Raw genomic sequence first — 19,491 nt, forward strand, 5'->3', positions numbered from 1 at the left:
AGGTAAAGTTTAACTTTAACTGTATCGTTCAATAACCTTGGTGGCTGTTTTTTTTTTCAGATTTGAGCGTGTATACACCCATACAATGTACTATCTAGCGCAAGTCTACAAACATTTGAAGCAGGATGAGAAGTCAGCTCAGTACTGTCATACAACCCTTCAGAGGCAGCTGGAATATGATGGCTACAACCCAGTGGAGTGGGCAATCAATGCAGCCACATTATCACAGTACTATCTGGGAAAGGTAAGGTACTTTTTTGAATGAGTATTATTTATTTTAAATTCTTCCTTTTTTTTTTTTTTCTTTGTGCAAGCGGTTGCAGTGTAGTGGTGTAGCATTTACAGGTTTAAAACAGGCAATGAGGAGGCAACAAATCGCCTCCTCACCGCCTGTCAAACATTTCTGGAACGCAATCCACAGAGTTAAAAATGGTTCCACATTAAAATTCAACAAAATAATCAAAGTTCCCGCTGCCTACCTTTCATTCATTTAAACATTTATTGATCAGCTTTCCTGTATTGTGAGAGTATGGGGAGGATCTCAAATGTAAATGTTAGTGCTGTTGACATCTGTTATTGGCCCTCACAGAGCTACTCTGATTGGTGCTGTCTAAGAACACCACGGACTCCACCTTACCATTTTAAAACATGTAGCAAAGTTAAAGGGTCTTGTGTTTACTGTGCTCAAAGTTCTGGGCTGGTTGCTAAGGGAAGTGCTGTTTGCCAGGGGAGCAAAGGCTCACGTAAGTAAAAGTGCTTTTTCCATCCTAGCCAATTGTTTGAAGTCCAGTATTTTATAAAATTCAGCTATAAGGCACAGCATTGGCTGTAAATAAGAGGGCATGGGTTAATTGACTCCTCATCTTTTTACTAAAAGAAGATATATATTAGAGAGAGATGGGTAGATGCATATAATTTTATTCCCCATATATGGCCTCTTGCTTTTAGCCTGGTAGTAGACTTTTTATATTAGCTGTCCCAACCTCTTTAAATACTGTAGCCAGTGTAGCCCATCTGACACAGTTCTAACATTTCTGAACCAATATTCTGTTTATAAACACAGCAATGTTACATGGAATCCAGGCACTGTCTTGCTGCGGCCAATGTCATCTTCAGCAAAGCTGGACAGACTCCTTCCCCTGAAGCTGCTAAAGAAGGTATGTTCTTAGTTTGGTAATATACTCCTCTTGTATAAACCATATAACATCTGCTCGCATTCGCCATTCAGCAGCCATTAGGGAAGAATTTGATGTTTGAGTTCCAGGTCCCCCATCAGCTTCTAACTCTTCCAACCTACCCCTCTCCAGTAGAAGGAAGATAACGCATGTATTTGAAGCAGGATTGCATGATGGATCCATATTCAGACCTTTTTATAGTGGGATTAATGTAAACGTATTTCTTGATTGCTTGTTGGAAACTAGATTTCAAGTGCTAAATTCTAAGGCTTCATGTACACGGGACGTTGTTCAACCTCTCCTGAACGATTTAACTTGACAGCTAGAAACCGGCGTCTAAAAACGGCTGTTTAGTTGCGTTTGCATCTAGAAGCATTTGAAGAAAAAAAAAATTTATTTTTTTTTCAAAATAGCCAAAAATGAAAAACGCCTGTAAATGAAACGCAACTAAATGCGAGTTACCACGTTTAGCCATGTTTGGCATTTGAAATTCCTCTAAACAGAGCTTCTGAACGCATTTTTTTTGGGTTCCAAAAAAAACCTCTAAACACAACTGCCTAGAAACGACTATAAACGACCCCGTGTACATGTACTGATAAGATAACATAGAGGAGGGTTCAGGAGGAGTTGAAAAAAATGCCCAACTGCTCCTAAACGGCCGTTTACCAGCAACAGTGTACATGAGGCCTAAATGAACTGGTGTCCCTTATTCTTATTATTCTTAAAGTGATATTAAGCCTTTAACTTTTTTTAAATTTAAATAACAAACTTGTTTTACCTGCTCTGTGTAATGGCTTTGCTCAGATCAGCTCCAATCCTCCTCTTCTCGGGTCCCCCGCCAGCGTCCTGGGATTCTCCCCTCCGCTGAGTACCCCCATAGCAAGCGGCTTGCTATGGGGGCACTTGTGCATGCTTTCTCCCTATTCCTGCTCTGTGTGTTCACTTTCTCGTTACTGGTTGTAAATGACAGCAGCAGGAGCCAATGGCTCATACTGTGTCTCAGCCAATAAGGTGGGGGAGAGCAGCTGCTCACATTGCTGGATCGAGATGGGGCTCAGGTAAGTATTGGAAGGTGTCTGAAGGGATGCTGCACACAGAAGGGTTCTTTACCTTCAGGAAGGTAAAAAAAACTTTTATCCTTTAGAATCACGTAGGTATACGTTCCGCGCGCGGCTGGCCACGACGATCGGATCCGATCAGGAACCGATCAATCCCCAGGCCAAGGCCAATAATATCTGGCCTGGACCTGGTGATCGGTCCTGACAAATGAGATCCTTCCCCTGTCTGTGTAACTGTAAACACTGACAGGGGAAGTGACGTCATCTCTCCTCGTGTCGGTCTTTTCCGTTCCAGACCAAGAGGAGAGAGCATCTAAAAGTGAGTTGCACAACACTACACTGACACCAGGTCACATAGGCACACAATTAACTCCCTCGATCACCCCTCCCCCAGTTAACCCTTTCACCACCTGTCACTGTGTCACCTAGTACAGCAATCAGATTTTTTTTTTTTTTTTTGATCGCTGTACTGGTGTCAGTGACAAAAATCGGTGTTAGGGTAATTAGTCTTAGGCCCAGATAGGTCTAGGGACCCCCCCAACCCCCCCCCCCAATAAAGGTTTAACCCCTTGATTACCCCGTCATCTGTGATAACGGGTGATGCAGTTTAGCTAGTTTATTTTTTATAGCGTCAGGGCACCCGCCGTATTTTACCCAATAAAGGTTTAACCCCCCCCGACGGGTGATCAAAGTTAGGTTTTAGCGTCAGATAAGTTCTGCGTCGCCCCAGGCAGCGTCAGATTAGTGCCAGTACCGCTAACACCCAAGCACGCACCGTACACCACCCTTAGTGGTATAGTGTCTGAACGGATCGATATCTGATCTGATCAGATCTATACTAGTGTCTCCAGCAGTGTTAGCGGGATCAGCCCAGATACCTGCTAGCACCTGCGTTTAGCCCAGCCCAGCCCACCCAAGTACAGTATCAATCGATCACTGTCAAAAAACACATAACTGCAGCGTTGACAGAGTCAGGCCTGATCCCTGCGAACTCTTTTTTTTGCAGCGTTTGAAGCAGTCGCTGACAGTCAGGTGCTTTTTTACCTGTGAGTCTCACTAGTGTACCAGTAAATTTAGAGACCAAAATGTCAAATTGAAGGTACACTAGTGAAGAGGCCTACACGTTTCTGAGCATGACAGATAGTGAAGAGGAAGTCACTCATCTGTCAGATTCAGGCTCAGAATATGAACCTTTAGACAGCAACGGCACCCTGACAGATAGCTCTGACGACGGAGTTGTGGTCCCTGCCAAGATCAGGCGTACCAGACCCCGATCTTCTTTTGCTGTCGTTGAGCTGCAAGAACCGCAGGTCCCTCGTATGGAGGAGAGAGCCAGTACTAGTGCCGCTCATCCTTCTGGTGAACTGCCAAGCACCGGCGGCCTAGTACATCCTGGTCATACATCCAGCCCTGCAGTAATACTTGGTGACGTGGCGAGTCCCATAGGTGCAGTTCAAGCTGGCGAGGTGGCAAGCACAAGTAGAGGTCGACCGATATATCAGCCGGCCGATATTTGGCTTTTTTTACTTATTCGCATTGGCTGATTGTGCTGATAAAAAAAGCCAATTATACATTCAGCGGGACTTGCAAATGACTTCTGTAATAGAAGTCAATGCAAGTTTTCTGAAGGTTTCTTCTCTCCTCCTCTGGGCAGCCTGCCAAGTCTGATAAGAAGATACATTGTATCTCTTTCAGGTTCTTTTATCAATAGACTGAACTCCGTGGAGAAGTTCTCAGTTTAACCATTTAAAGACTAAATCTTTTCTGACACTTGTTGCTTACAAGTAAAAATCCTGTATTTTCTGCTAGAAAATCACTTAGAACCCCCAAACATTATATATATTTTTTCTAGCAGAGACCCTAGGGAATAAAATAGCGGTTGTTGCAATATTTTATGTCACACGGTATTTGCGCAGCGGTCTTTCAAACGCAATTTTTTTTTTTAAAAATACACTAATGAAATAAAAAAAAAAAAAAAAGCAGTAAAGTTAGCCCATTTTTTTTCGTCAAAGTTTTGATTACCTGTTTTTGTGTATTTAATATTTAAGATAGTTAGTTATTTTTTTTTTAATCTAAATTATACATACAAGTGAACTGATTGGAGGTTTGTTTTGTTTAATAAATGTTTAAATATAAAAAATGTTCTGTATCACTTATTACTTAAGGCTGCTTTCACACTGGAGCGGGCATGCGGTGACGGTAAAACACTGTTAGTTTTAGCGGCGCTTTGACCGTCATTTTAGCGGCGCTATTCGGCTGCTAGCGGGGCGCTTATAACCCAGCTAGCGGCCGAAGAAGGGGTTAAATGCGCCCCTGAAGCGCTGCTGCCGAAACGCTTTGCAGGCGCTTCGGCAGCGGTGCGCATTTATTTCAATGGGCAGGAGTGGTGGAGGAGCGGTATACACCGCTCCAAAGATGCCGCTTGCAGGACTTTTTTTTAACATCCTGCCAGCGCATCGCCTCAGTGTGAAAGCACTCGAGCTTTCACATAGACTGCAGGGGAGCCGTTTTACAGGCGCTATTTTTAGCCCAAAAGCGCCTGAAAAACGCCCGAGTGTGAAAGGGGTCTAACTGTTAGATTTTATGCGATGAAGGGGAAAAAAAAAGAAATCGGCCTAATATATCGGCCCCAAAAAATCGGCATCATATATCGGCCATCGGCCACCGCGATTTCTATATATCGGCTTTGGCATCGGCCAGAGAAAAACCCATATCGGTCGACCTCTAAGCACAAGTAGTGTCCCGCTGCGACCAAGAAGACAAACACAGGCCCGTCGTGCCCATAGTGCCCTTCCTGCTGCATTCGCCAATCCTAATTGGGAACCCACCACTTCTGCAGCACCCGTACTTCCCCCATTCACTGGCAAACCCGTAATTCAGGTGGAAACAGTTGATCTTACGTCACTTGATTTTTATTTGCTGTTTTTCACCGAAGATCTCTATAGATCTATTATGGACCAAAGCAATTTGTATGCTGGTCAATTCATCGCCGCTAATCCCCAGCTGACTCTTGCAAGATTGGAAACCAATTACAGTTTCCAAATTTAAGACCTTTCTGGGTCTTTCCCTCTTCATGGGCGTAACTAAAAAGAGTGAGTTGTGGTCATATTACCAAATTCACCATATGCCCTTGTTCTCTGCCTCCATGACCAGGACACGATACAAGCAGATCTTGCGGTTCATGCACTTCAATGACAATCAACTCTGTCATCCTCGGGGTGACCCTAGATTTGATCGGCTCTAGAAAATTCAGCCCCTCGTAAACCACTTCAACTAATGTTTTGCAGCCTTGTTTACTCCCGTCCCGATCAAGTTGTCTGCGTTGATGAGTCCCTGATTAAGTTTTCTGGCTGCTTGTCTATCAAACAGTATCTTCCCAGCAAGCATGCCAGATACGGGGTCAAGTTGTATAAGCTCTGTGACAGGGCCACAGGCTATACATGTAGTTTTATGGTTTACGAGGCAAAGATAGTCACGTAGAGCTGACAAACTGCCCTGACTACATAGGAAGCGCTGGCAAGATTGTGTGGGACTTGGTGTCACCCTTATTCGGAAAGGGGTACCATATGTACGTGGACAATTATTACATGAGTGTGCCACTTTTTAGTCACCTTTTTGATCAACAGATTGGAGCATGTGGCACTGTGCGATCTAATCGTCGGGGGTTTCCCCAGTGGCTTGTAGATTCCCGTCTTAGGCTGGGGGAGAGAGCCTGCTCCAAGTGTAATAACTTGCTCGCTATGAAGTGGGGGGATAATAAGAATGTTTTTGTTCTTACCTCCCTTCATGTAGACACGACGGTCCAAATTCCTACAGTGACTGTAGTTTTGTGGTTTGAAGGAGGAGATGGTCACGTAGAGCCGGAGAACTGCCCAGACTACATAGGGAGCGCTGGCAAGCGTGCCAGATACGGGGTCAAGATGTATAAGCTCTGTGACAGGGCCACAGGCTATACATATAGTTTTACGGTTTGAGGGAAGAGATGGTCACGTAGAACCGGAGAACTGCCCAGACTACATAGGGAGCGCTGGTAAGATAGTGTGGAATTTGGTGTCACCCTTATTCGGAAAAGGGTACCACTTGTGCGTGGACAATTATTACACGAGCGTGCCACTTTTTAGTCACATTTTTGATTATGGAATCATTAGATGAGCTAAACCTTGCCCTGCCAGGAATCAGGACATAATAAAAGTTTGTTCAGAACAGTGATAAAAAAGGGGGAGAGCCTGGAGTGTGGTGCAGGAAAACCTGGGGAATATACAGGTGAAAAGGGCCGGACACGGTGTGTCCATCACCTAATCTCAACATTCGGTGCATGATACCTGGAGAGTCACTTAAAGACAGAGACATCTTAGTGGAGGATGGAGGAATAGAAGGTCAAAGGCTGCCGATATGGTGCTGATGCTGGTTATAAACAGATTTGAGGTGAGAGTTCTGTGAGCTCATTTTCTACTGGATATATATTACAGATGGGATGGGAGTTTAAGATTTGACATACTGGAGAAGCGGTCACCTTACTGATATATTAACCTACATCTGTGTATGGACTCCTGTCATTATATATTTCATTTTGTCAACCGTCTAGTCTGTGGAGACTCACCTCTCCCCATTTTTTGACCATTTTTCTGGACTTTATTATTTATTTTGTTTTTTTCACATTATTGTCAGCCTGTTCTTTAGGCTGAGTGCTAATACACCAGTGCGCAAGATCACTGTTTATTATTTATGTTTGTTTTGTGTATTGTGAACATGAATAGGTTTTGCAGCAGGTTTATTTTACATTAGCACTTTTTATTTGTAGTTTATACACTTTGTATACACATATAGTTTTTGTGTTTTAATTCGGTGTATATTTCAATTTTATTAGCACTTGTTTATTTGTGTGTTTATTTTCTTGCTTTTTTGTGACATATTTTTTGTAGTAGCGCGAAGGCTCTTTTTTCAATTAGGGGCGGATTGCCCCTATGCTTCTGCATATATTTTTTAGGTACAGGTTGCGTTAAAAAATGTTTTATTTTGACTATGTTTTATTGCGTTTTACTTTGCAGGTATGGTAAGTCTTACTGTTATACTGTAATGTTACTTTGTTTTATTGTTAACCATCATTTGCTTAGCACTTACGCCATTCAGCTGCAGCACGGGTTTATTTATCTTGACAGCAACAGTGTTTGCTCCCACGATATGTAAAGCCTTGACTCCAGTGCTGTCGGAGGTGATTTTACCACCACAGTTAAAAAAAAAATGGTGCATGTATGCCCATCATTAGAAGTGGGTGGATGAAGTGCGATATTCTAATGGTGGGCATAACCACCGATCATTCTTTTCTTTCGTTCAGCCCACAGGCTGCATGAAAAAAAGAACATTACAATATATGCCCAACAAGGACCAGCAACGTACTGGTATGTTGCTGGACTTTGAGTGGTTATACCAGAATGATGCCTGCAGGTTTAGGTATCATCTTGGTATCATTCTTTTCAGCCAGCAGTCGGCTTTCATGTAAAAGCAATCCTAGTGGTTAATTAGCCTCTAGACTGCTTTTATAAGCAGTGGGAGGGAACGTCCCCCCCTCCTCCCACCATCTTCCATGGTTTTCTCTGGCTCCCCTGTCCCAACAGGGAACCCAAGAATGCAGCCGGTGGTTCAGCCAGCTGACCATAGAGCCGGGTATAAACAGCGCCATTGGGAAATTGGCAAAGCATTTTATCACACCGATCTTGTGTGGTCAGATGCTTTGAGGGCAGAGGAGAGAGATAGGGTCTAATAGGGGGATATTTACATTCCCTGAGATAACAATAAAAACGATAAAAAAAAAATTATAGGAACTGTTTAAAAATATAATAAAAAAAAGCAAAATAAATAATTAAAAAAAAAACAGCACCCCTGCCCCTTCGTGCTCACGTGCAAAGGCAAACGCAAGCGTCGGTCTGGTGTCATATGTAAACAGCAATTGCACCATGCATGTGAGGTATCACCGCGAAGGTCAGATCAAGGGCAGTAATTTTAGCAGTAGACCTCCTCTGTAGATCTAAAATGGTAATCTGTAAAGGCTTTTAAAAATGTATGTAGTTTGTCGCCGCTGCACGTTTGTGCGCAATTTTAAAGCATGTCATGTTTGGTATCCATGTACTCGGCATAAGTTCATCTTTTTTATTCCATCAAACATTTGGGCAATATAGTGTGTTTTAGTGCAATAAAATTTTAAAAAGTGTGTTTTCCAAAAAAATTGCATTTGCGCAGCGATTTTTCAAATACTGTGTGGAAACAAAAATTGCAACACCCACCATTTTAATCTGTAGGGCCTTTGCTTTAAAAAAATATAATGTTTGGGGGTTCAAAGTAATTTTCTTGCAAAAAAAAAAATATTTTTTCATGTAAACAAAAAGTGTCAGAAAGGGCTTTGTCTTCAAGTGGTTAGAAGAGTGGGTGATGTGTAACATAAGCTTCTAAATGTTGTGCATAAAATGCCAGGACAGTTCAACCCCCCCCCCCCCCATATTACCCCTTTTTGGAAATTAGACACCCCAAGCTATTTGCTGATAGGCATGTTGAGTCAATGGAATATTTTATATTTTGTCACAAGTTTCTGGAAAATTACACTTTTTTTTTTTGCACAAAGTTATCACTAAATGATATATTGTTCAAACATGGCATGGTTATATGTGGAATTACACCCCAAAATACATTCTGCTGCTTCTCCTGTGTACAGGAATACCTCATATGTGAGACTTTTTGGGAGCCTAGCCACACACAGGACCCCAAAAACCAAGCACCGCCTTCAGGCTTTCTAAGGGCGTAAAATTGTGATTCTTTACCGTACATCATGGCACATGGAGCCTTAAGTAATTACTTAATAGGTTATAGGCCACCTTCAGGTGTTGACACTGGTAAACCCAATCAAAGGAAGTTTACTCCCCTATATAACCCCTCCTCCTTCCAGCAGCACATCAGTTTTTTCGCCAGTGTCTAAGGTGTTGATCAAGAGTGAAGAAGTGCTCTGAGGAGCTCCAGGAGGGATCCACGCTGGATTTAAATTTCTCCATAAAAAGAAGCCAGATCCATTAATGTATTAATGGATCCCGTCGTGATGGGTGAAAGTTGGATTTTCTGTTAATTCAGCAAAATCCTGTGCTGAGGAGAAGGTAAGGGAAGAAAACTTAGACATAAAAAACATCTATGCATTTTCTTTCATTTAAGGAAAATATGTTGTCATGCCAAAAAATCTCCACTAGATGGAGTCTATGCACATACCTTACTCTATTGTCTCACTCTTTGCTCAGTTCCATGTCTGGCTGCTCAGCGTGTGGAAGGAGATTTTTGCAAGGTAAAAAATCTGCAAAAAATGTCTTTTTTTTTGTTTTCTTCCCCTGATGGGACCAGAGGGTTAGGGGGACAGCAGCGCTGCAGCCCAAACCCCCCCCGGCACCGTGGGGGATGTGGAAGGTCCCGCAGTTTTATCGCTAAAGTCTTTTACTGTGGCTGTATTTTTTCACATGTCTGTGCCTCACTGCAGGAGGCTCTAACACACCCCCCCCCATGTTGGGTCTGGGACCCGACAAACGCCGCTGTCAGGCGGCGGAACCAATTTAAATAAAAAAGGGGTGGAATATTTTCGGAGGGGGCGGGGCCTAACACAGGTGCCGTGAAATGTCCACGAGGACACACGGCAGGCTAATAGCAGATAGATATACAACTGTGTCAGTCTCTCCTCTGCTGATGAGGAGGAAATGAGCTGCCTGCACACAGGGATGCACGAGCTGTGGGACACGTATGGGTTGCAAAACTGGCATTCCTGATACAGGAAGGACACTTTTCCAGCACTATGCTGAACTTTATAGCAGCTTTAAAAAGTCATGACTATTTTCAGTGATTTTGTGCAATGTGTATAGCGCCTCTGTTTTTTGTACATAGGACTATGCCTGCCAAAAAAGACACCACAAAAGCCAAGAGTAAAGGTTTCACCCCCAGGCATTGGGATTTCCAGCTGTATTTCCATGCTGTCATCCTCGCCTGAATTACCAATTATGGCAACTCAGGGTGAGCCATTGGAGCAAATTAATGGTGCAGTTGCCTCTCACATTCAGCACCTGTATACATGACTGAAGATGTCCTTTCCTCCTCCCTTCAGGATCTGGAAAAAAGATTAGCGGCTTTAATCGCATCCTCCATTCAAATGGATAGGAAGCGTACTAGGTCCCCCTCCCCCGAAGAAAAGCAGCATTTCCAATTCGTAGCCCTGCCCTTCGGGCTAGCCACAGCACCTCGGGTGTTCACCACAGTGCTGGCCCCACCTCTAGCCAGGTTAAGGGCACAGGGCATAACAATTGTAGCGTACCTAGACGATCTATTACTTATAGATCAATCAGTGACTCGTTTGGAGAAAAGCGTACACGCTACAACCAACTATCTGAAAAGTTTGGGTTGGATTCTCAGCCTAGAGAAATCTTCCTTAAATACCGCTAAAAAGGCTGGAGTTCTTGGGTCTGATCATACGTAAGCACAGCCCAGGAAAGGGTGTTCTTGCCTCAAGCAAAAATCAATTCCATAAGTGAGCTGGTGCGGAGGGTCAGGTCAAATGGCAATCCCTCCATTCGCCTCTGCATGAGGTTGCTAGGAACCATGGTAGCTTCGTTCGAAGCAGTTCCCTATGCCCAGTTCCATTCAAGACTGTTGCAAAACAGTATCCTATCTGCTTGGAACAAAACAATTCAAGCTTTAGACTTACCAATGCGGCTGTCCCCAAGAGTGGCTCAAAGCCTCAATTGGTGGTTATTAACCCAGAATCTGTTGAAAGTAAAATCCTTCAGACCAGTCATCTGGAAAGTGGTAACGACAAATGCCAGCCTCTCAGGCTGGGGAGCAGTAGTAGAAAAGAGCAACTGTTCCGGGTACAGTGGTCAAGAACCGAAAGATTCTTGCCCATCAATATCCTAGAGATTCGGGCAGGACATCTGGCTCTAAAGGCCTGGACTTTCAGGGTACAGGATTGTCTTGTCAGGATTCAATTCAACAATGCCACAGCTGTGGCCTATATCAATCACCAAGGGGGCACCAAGAGTCTCTCAGCGCAGAGAGAGGTGAACCATATTCTAACTTGGGCAGAAAGGAATGTTCCATGCCTTTCTGCAATCTTCATTACGGGAGTAGAGAATTGGTAGGCAGACTACTTAAGTCACCAGCAGTTATTCGCAGGAGAATGGTCTCTTCACCCCGACATATTTCAGCTGTTTGTCAAACATGGAGGACTCCGGACGTGGATCTTCTATCATCCAGGTTCAACACGAAGTTGGTCAACTTTGTGACCAGAACAAGGGATATATTCGCATGTGGAACGGATGCGTTAGTGACCCCATGGGATCAGTTTTCACTGATCTCTGCATTTCTCCCTATTCAGTTGCTGCCTCGACTTCTTTGCAGGATCAAGCAGGAAAGAAAGCTGATAATTCTGGTGGCACCAGCATGGCCCAGAAGGTCATGGTACGCAGAAATCATAAGGATGGCAGTGGAGGGCCCATGGTCCCTCCCACTACAGCCAGATCGGCTCTCTCAGGGACCGATATTCCATCCTTCCTTACGGTCTCTAAATTTAATGGCTTGGCTATTGAAACCCACATTCTAAAGAAACGTGGGCTTTCTGGGTCAGTTATCTCTACCCTGATTAATGCTAGGAAGCCAGCTTTCAGAACTACAGGGGGTCCCCGGGTTACAAACAAGATAGGGACTTTAGGTTTGTTCTTAAGTTGAATCTGTTTGTAAGTCGAAACAGGTAAATTTTTTAAGTGTAGCTCCAGCCAAAAAATCTGTTTTTAAGTTTTGTAGATAGCATAGGGAAGGGTTATCACCCCTGTAACATTTGTTTTGCTGTCTGTGCCCCTGTTCAGAAGATTTCACCACACTTTCTGTCCCAATGACAATTGGATTTTGAAAATTTGGGGTTATTAGGGAAATAAGGATAGGTGATAAAGCATCAGTGGAGACACCTTTTTCCCATATTAACTCTTACAGGAGTGAATTTCCCTTCCTAGGGGTAGATTTCCTCTCACTTCCTGTTGTCTCCCTCCGTTTGTAAGTAGGAGTTGTTTGTAAGTCGGATGTTTGTAAGTAGGGGACCCCCTGTATATATTATAGAGCCTGGAAGGCTTATGTTTCCTGGTGTGAATCCAAGGGTTGGCACCCTTGGAGATATATCATAGGCAGAATTCTTGCCTTTCTACAATTAGGGGTAGAAATGAAATTGGCCTTAAGTACTATTAAAGGGCAAGTCTCAGCTTTATCGATCTTTTTTCAAAGACCACTTGCTACTCATTCTTTAGTCCGGGGCTTTATACAAGGGCTGACGCTGCTTAATCTGCCCGTCAAACCTCCCTTGAACCCTTGGGACTTAAACTTAGTTTTGTCTGTGTTACAGCCATTTGAACCAATACAACAGATTCCCCTAGTCCTTCTGACAAAGAAGTTGGTATTTTTGGTTGCTATATCCTCGGCAAGGAGGGTTTCAGAATTGGCTGCTCTTTCTTTTAAGGAGCCATATTTGATTTTTCATGAGGACAGAGTGGTGTTACGCTCTCGTCCAGGCTTTTTGCCAAAAGTAATTTCAGGTTTTCACCTGAACCAAGATATTGTCCTGCCATCGTTTTTTTCCAAAACCATGTTCCAGGTAAGAAAAGTCACTATATTGTCTTGATGTGGTGAGAGCAGTGAAAATCTATTTAAAGAAAACTGCTCAGATTCATAAGACTGATGTCTTATTTATTCTGCCGGAGGGCCCTAAGAAAGGACAGGCAGCATCGAAATCCACTGTCGTTAAGTGGCTTTGGCAAGTGATAATTCAAACTTATGATTTAAGGGGTAAGATTCCTCCGTTTGAAGTTAAGGTGCATTCTACCAGGTCGGTTAGTGCTTCTTGGGCGAGCATCATCAGGCCTCCATGGCTCAGATCTGTAAGGCCACAACTTGGTCTGGTCAGGTGGATGTAAGGTAGTATGAGGATATCACCTTCAGGCGCAGTGCGATGCAAGCAGAGCAGTATAGATCCTCAAGTCTGGGTGTACCCTGCGGGTTGTTTTCTCCCACCCCTCATGTGGCATTGCTATGGGACATCCCATTAAGTAATTAAGGCTCTGTGTCTGATGATGTACGATAAAGAAAATAGTATTTTTATTACAGCTTATCTGTAAAATCCTTTTCTTGGAGTACATCATGGGACACAGAGGTCCCGTCCCTCTTTTGGGATACAAGTATATTGCTTTGCTACAAAAACTGATGTGCTCCTGGAAGGAGGAGGGGTTATATAGGGGAGTAAACTTCCTTTGATTGGGTTTACCCGTGTCAACACCTGAAGGTGGCATATAACCCATTAAGTAATTACTTAAGGCTTTGTGTCCCATGATGTACTCCAAGAAAAGTATTTTACAGATAAGCTGTAATAAAAATCCTATTTTTACTTTTTACTCCTCACTACCTATCACAGTTACGGAGGCCCTGAAATGTCCAGATAGCACAAACCCCCCCCCAAATGACCCCATTTTGGAAAGTAGACATCCCAAAGTATTTGCTAAGAGGCATGGTGAGTATTTTACAGATCTCATTTATTTTTGAAAATGAAGAAAGAAAAGAAAATGTTGTTTTTTTTTTTTTTTTTTTTTTTTTTTTTTTTTTTTTCAATTTTCAAAACTTTGTGACAAAAAGTGAGATCTGCAAAATACTCAACATGCCTCTCAGCAGATAGCTTGGGGTGTCTACTTTCCAAACTGGGGTCATTTCAGGAGGTTTTGTACTATCTGGGCATTTCATGGCCTCCGAAGCTGTGATAGGCAGTGAGGAGTGAAATCAAAATGTATGCCCTTAGAAAGCCTGAAAGCGGTGATTGGTTTTCTGGGTCCTGTACGTGGTTAGACTGCCAAAAAGTTCCACACATGTGGTATCCCCATACTCAGGAGAAGCGGCAGAATGTATTTTAGGGTATAATTTCACTTATGTCCATGGCATGTTTGAGCAATATATAATTTAGTGACAACTTTGTGCAAAAAAATTTTTTTCATTTTCCAGCAACTTGTGGCAAAATATAAAATATTCCATGGACTCAACATGCCTCTCATCAAATAGCTTGGGGTGTCTACTTTACAAAATGGGGTCATTTGGGGGGGTTTTGTGCTATATTGGCATTTTGTGGCCTTCAAAACTGTGATCGGTAGTGAGGAGTGAAATCAAAAATTTACACCCTTAAAAATCCTAAAGGTGGTGATTGGTTTTCGGGGGCCTGTACACGGCTATGCTCCCAAAAAGTCTCACACATGTGGTATCCCCATACTTGGGAGAAGCAGCAGAATGTATTTTGGGGTGTAAATCCACATATAACCATGCCATGTGTGAGCAATATATAATTTAGTGACAACTTTGTGTAAATTTTCTATTTAATTTTTTTTGTGTCATTTTTCAATCACTTGTGACAAAAAAATAAAATATTCCAATGAGCTCAACATGCCTATCAGCAATTTCTTTGGTGTCTACTTTCCAAAATGGGGTCATTTGGGGGGGGGGGGGGGGGGGGTTGCACTATCCTGCCATTTTAGCACCTCAAGTAATGAGATAGGCAGCCATAAATTAAAAGCTGCGTAAATTCCAGAAAATGTACCCTAGTTTGTAGATGCTATAACTTTTGCGCAAACCAATAAATATACGCTTACGCAGTTAAATACCATCAAAAGAAAGCTCTATTTGTGAGAAAAAAAGGACGCAAATTTCAATTGGGTACAACATTGTAGGACCACCCAATTGCCAGTTAAAACAGAGCAGTTCCAAATTGTAAAAAGTCCTCCGGTCTTTGAGCTGCCAAATCCTCCGGGGCTGAAGTGGTTACGGTGTAAAAAAAAAAAAACCTTTTGCCTTTACAACCACTTTACTATGTCGAGCTAGGGTTGAAATCCATACTAACTTTCACAATATGTTTTCTTTTTTTTTTAACAGATGAAGCTGAACAGGAGCGCCTTGATCAACTAAGACAAAAAAGAGCTCAAATAGCCAGATGCTGGGTGAAATATTGTATTAATTTATTGCAGGATGCACGTAAGAAACTTGAGGTAACTTATTCATTTATCAAATACATTTTACAGTAAAGGATGTATTTAATTTTCAAATGCTTGAGAACACGTTCGCACCAGTTGTGGTGCGGGAAACGTGCGTTTCAGCGCGAGTTTCCCACATGGCATGGAAATGCGCTGTGGTCTGCAGATGCATGCAGGTGCCATTAACCACTGTAATACCAGGCATACCCCCCCCCCCTCCTGCCCAGGCCAATTTTCAGCTTTGAATGACAATTGCGCAGTCATGCAACACTGTACCCATATGACATTTTTATAATTTTTTGAGACAGAGCTTTCTTCCAGTGACATTTAATCACCGCTGGGTTTTTATTTTTTGCTAAACGAAATATGAAAAAAAGTAATTTTTCTCCTTCTCTGATATGTGCTGATGAAGCTGCACTAATAGGCTGTACTGATCAGAGCGGGCCAGATGCGCACCCCAGGGGGGCATGGTTCTAGGAGGACGTTCATGGATGCCCTCCCAGAACTGGATGACTGCGCTGTAGCCATCTTTTGGCTATAGCGTGGTCGAGAAGTAGTTAATCATTACTGGCACCACAAAGCATCTAGCAAACATGCGCGCATTTGCAGCTGCCAAAATGCATGGTACCTCAGTACCAGGTTTGGTGTGAATCGATTTTTAAAAGATGCGCCTGCCATACTTTTTGTGCCCATTTAACAGCCTATAGAAATAGCTGGGGCTGTCAAACACACATTGTGGTGTGAACCGGCCCTAAAGGCTGCCTGGAAAAACATTTTTATATGAAGGCTTCTTATTTCTTCCCCTATAGAAAATAATTAGTCCTTTTTGGGATGAAGGAGTCATGAAGTAGAATAAAATGAGGACATAAATCCGGTCTCTGAGAAAATTAAAATGGAATGATATAGGTAATATGTTTTATATGTACAAAAGGCAACTAGCGCAATAGCCTTGATACAAAGCCTTGCTAAAATGGAAGACAATAATTAGTTTGTTAAATGTACCTCTGCTTATGTCTTTGGAGTCCTTTTGGCTGATCTGATTCCAACACTGATTGTTTGTTGGCTTTTCCTGCCAATGGCAAATGGGTTTCCATTTGCTCTGGAAGGCATGAGTAACAAGAAGAGTGGGGGGAGAGTATTGTGGGGTATTTTCATGCTCATCAGCTTTAGGTAGGGAGTTCCCAAAACTCCCTAAAAAAAAAAAAAAAAAAAAAAAGTGCAAACTATATTGATTACTTTTAGTATTCATTCTGATTTGAGTGTATCTGTAGCATTTGAGAAATGCAAAAATCTCATATTGAAATGTAGACCACACGGTAACAATTAGCTTATTTTAGATGGATTGATGGTTTTTCTACAGATATATCTGTTAATGATGGTGTTTTTACTGTAGGTTTCTTTACATTCTAAAATTCATTATACTCCCCCCCCCTTTTTTTTTTCCCAATAGGACAACATAGGTGAACTTGATGTTGAGCTTCAAGGAGAACTTAAGGCTAAACGTAGAAAAGAAGAAGATGAAAATGAGAAGGGCAGGAAGAAGGCTGTCCTCTTCGGCTCAAGTGACATATACGACTCTATTTTAGCTGTTGAAGAAAAAGTTGTCTGCTCGCTTCCTCTAGACTTTAAAGAAGCCAGGGAGGTCTTTCTAGTGGGGCAAAATTATATAAATGAAGCCAAAGAGTACTTTCAGCTGGATGGACATGTTACAGACCACATTGAAGTTATCCAGGACCACAGTGTTCTGTTTAAGGTTCTGGCTTTCTTTGAGGAAGACTATGAGCGGCGTTGTAAGATGCATAAACGTAGGATAGATATGTTGGAACCGCTATGTATGGAGCTAAACCCACAGTACTATCTCCTAATTTGTAGACAGCTTCAGTTTGAGTTGGCTGACACTTATTACGAGATGATGGATTTAAAGGTAGCAATTGGTAATAAGCTAGACGAGATGGACTCTCACACAATAAAAAAAATCAACAGCCTGTCACAATCTGCAATCAAATTTTACGAGATGTTTTTGGACTCCCTAAGAAACCCATCAGATAAGAAGTTCCCTGAGAAGCTGCAAGAAGATGTTCTCCGTCCTGCTTTGGTAGCCAAGTTCCACATTGCACGCCTCTATGGAAAGCTAATTTCCAGTGATCTTAAGAAACAACTGGAGAACATGCAGACATCTCTAAATTACTATACATTCCTAGTAGAATACTGTGCAAATGATGAGGAAGCTGTGAAATCAGTGGAAACAGAGTTGGAACTTACCAGGGCAATGGTAGCTCTTCTTCCTGCAAGGATGGAAACATTAAGAGCACAGTTGACCTAAGACATACCATGGGATGTCCATATTTAAAAAGATTTATTTATTATAGTGTATCTATAGTTAAAACTTCTTTCATTTGGAATAGAGTAGGAGATGATTAAAGCCCCACTCCAGGATAAAATCATCCCCTGCCCACCAGCCTCCAACTAATTGCTGTACTAAAAAAATAACAAATTAAAAGCTCTTTTTACTTGCCTGTAGCAGCAGTTACATGATGTTCTGGCCCGACTCTTCTCCCCTTCTGTTTACTTCATGCATCCCCTTCTGTTTACTTCATGCATGTGTCCTTTTGTGGGTACCCATGTAGCGGCCTGCATGATGTTGACAGGTTTATTGGATGGCCAGTGAGTGGGTCCTTGTAGGATCAAGAAGACTGACATCAGTGGATGGAAATAGGAAGAGGGGTAGGGGCTGGGTGACAGTCTCAGTGGGCCATTTCAGTGATAGTTTAGCAGTCTGCCTACCCAGAAACAGCAGAAGCCTGGACTGGCTTCACAAGGTTGCGCAATCCACTAATCCTGACAAGATAGGTTCGAGGAGGATGAGAAGGAAGGATAGTGGGTACGTTTTGTCCAGAGTGGATCTTTAAAACTGCTGTCAGATTTTTTTTTTTTTTCTGTATCCCACCACACCGCTTCCGGTCCAGATACACAAGAGAAAAATGAGGTAAATTCTCCAAAAATTGTGGGATTAATCACCTCTTAGACAATTGTCCCCTGTCCTCATATGGCTAGAAGTTAAAGGAAAACTTTCTAGTGTGAGGATAGTTTTCCTTTAGGACAACAGTCTTAAGTGGCTATTTATGCATTTGCTGCACGAATGTCAGAAGCATTCGTGCAAGTCGAATGAAATTGTTCAATATTTTTATTCTAAGAGATTAGTGCTTGCATCGGCCAGCTCCATCTAGTTGCCAAAATGAGGTATTGTTTTCTTTATTGAGGTATTTCAGAAAACTATACTGTATTTTGGCCACTAGATGGAGCCAACAATACAGGCATTCATTTTGTTCAATTTACATAAACGTTTCTGACATCCATGCAACAAATATTTTGGGAATGGAGTAAGTGTCCTTTATAAGAAGATTTCCCCTATATCGGAAAATGGTCACCAGAACAAATAGTGAATCTTCCCAGAGAGGACAAAGCCTTATGAGTTGTTACTGATTCCTACTCATCCGAAAAAAAAAAAAGTTTTGGTTATAGACACAATTTAAGTCCAGTATCAGCAGAAGATAAATATATAAGTAACTTTCAATGCAAGAAAAATATTATTAAAAAAAAACACTACCCCTGAATATTGTTGTAGATATTTTTTTTTTTACTAGTGATTGGTTTGCCCTCAGAACTTTATTTGTTTGACAATGTTGCATATATTAGGCTTTTTTCATGTACTTCATGCTCCCCTTATGAAATTTGGTTGAAATTACTATACAGTCTTCATGTACATAAAAGAAGAGTTTTTTCCTACCTAATAAATTGTAAAGTGTAGCATGTTTATAGTCGTACATTTATTTGTCTTAGTGCCATTAATGCCTCGTTTCTACTGAGCGGATCAGTTCGGGTCGGTACAGTTTGAATGGCCTAGAATGGTCCGGTCTATTCTGGTGAGCGTTTCCACTGCAAGTGGGACCACAAGGAGCCATACAGGGTTTAGAAAAAATGCTAGTGTGATGTCATATTAGTGCGACAGGAAACCTGAGAATCAACAACAATGGAGGTCATCCAGCAGCTCATCTTTTCTCTAGTTGCCTTTTGGTTCTTCATATTTAAAAAACATGCCGCACTGTATGAGAGAAGGTTGCGAGCGGCAATGAGAAACAGAGCAGAAAAGAAAACTTCTAGCTTGGATATGTAGCCGAGAGGAGAAGTACACCTTTA

At 42.2% G+C, this 19,491-nt stretch overlaps 1 protein-coding gene across 1 annotated transcript in view; it reads left to right on the top strand.

The window, feature by feature from the left end:
• The window catches only part of KIFBP (kinesin family binding protein), a 28,893-nt gene extending 9,792 nt beyond the window's left edge, over positions 1-19,101 (top strand). The window contains exons 4-7 of the mRNA XM_073596471.1: positions 61-244; positions 1,064-1,157; positions 15,197-15,309; positions 16,745-19,101. Coding sequence (XP_073452572.1) covers positions 61-244; positions 1,064-1,157; positions 15,197-15,309; positions 16,745-17,617 — 1,264 coding nt within the window. The 3' untranslated portion in view covers positions 17,618-19,101. The remainder of the gene's footprint in view (positions 1-60; positions 245-1,063; positions 1,158-15,196; positions 15,310-16,744) is intronic.
• Positions 19,102-19,491: the final 390 nt, after the last annotated feature.

This window comes from Aquarana catesbeiana, linkage group LG08 (genome assembly GCF_042186555.1).
Source record: "Aquarana catesbeiana isolate 2022-GZ linkage group LG08, ASM4218655v1, whole genome shotgun sequence".
NCBI classification, from domain to species: Eukaryota; Metazoa; Chordata; class Amphibia; order Anura; family Ranidae; genus Aquarana; species Aquarana catesbeiana.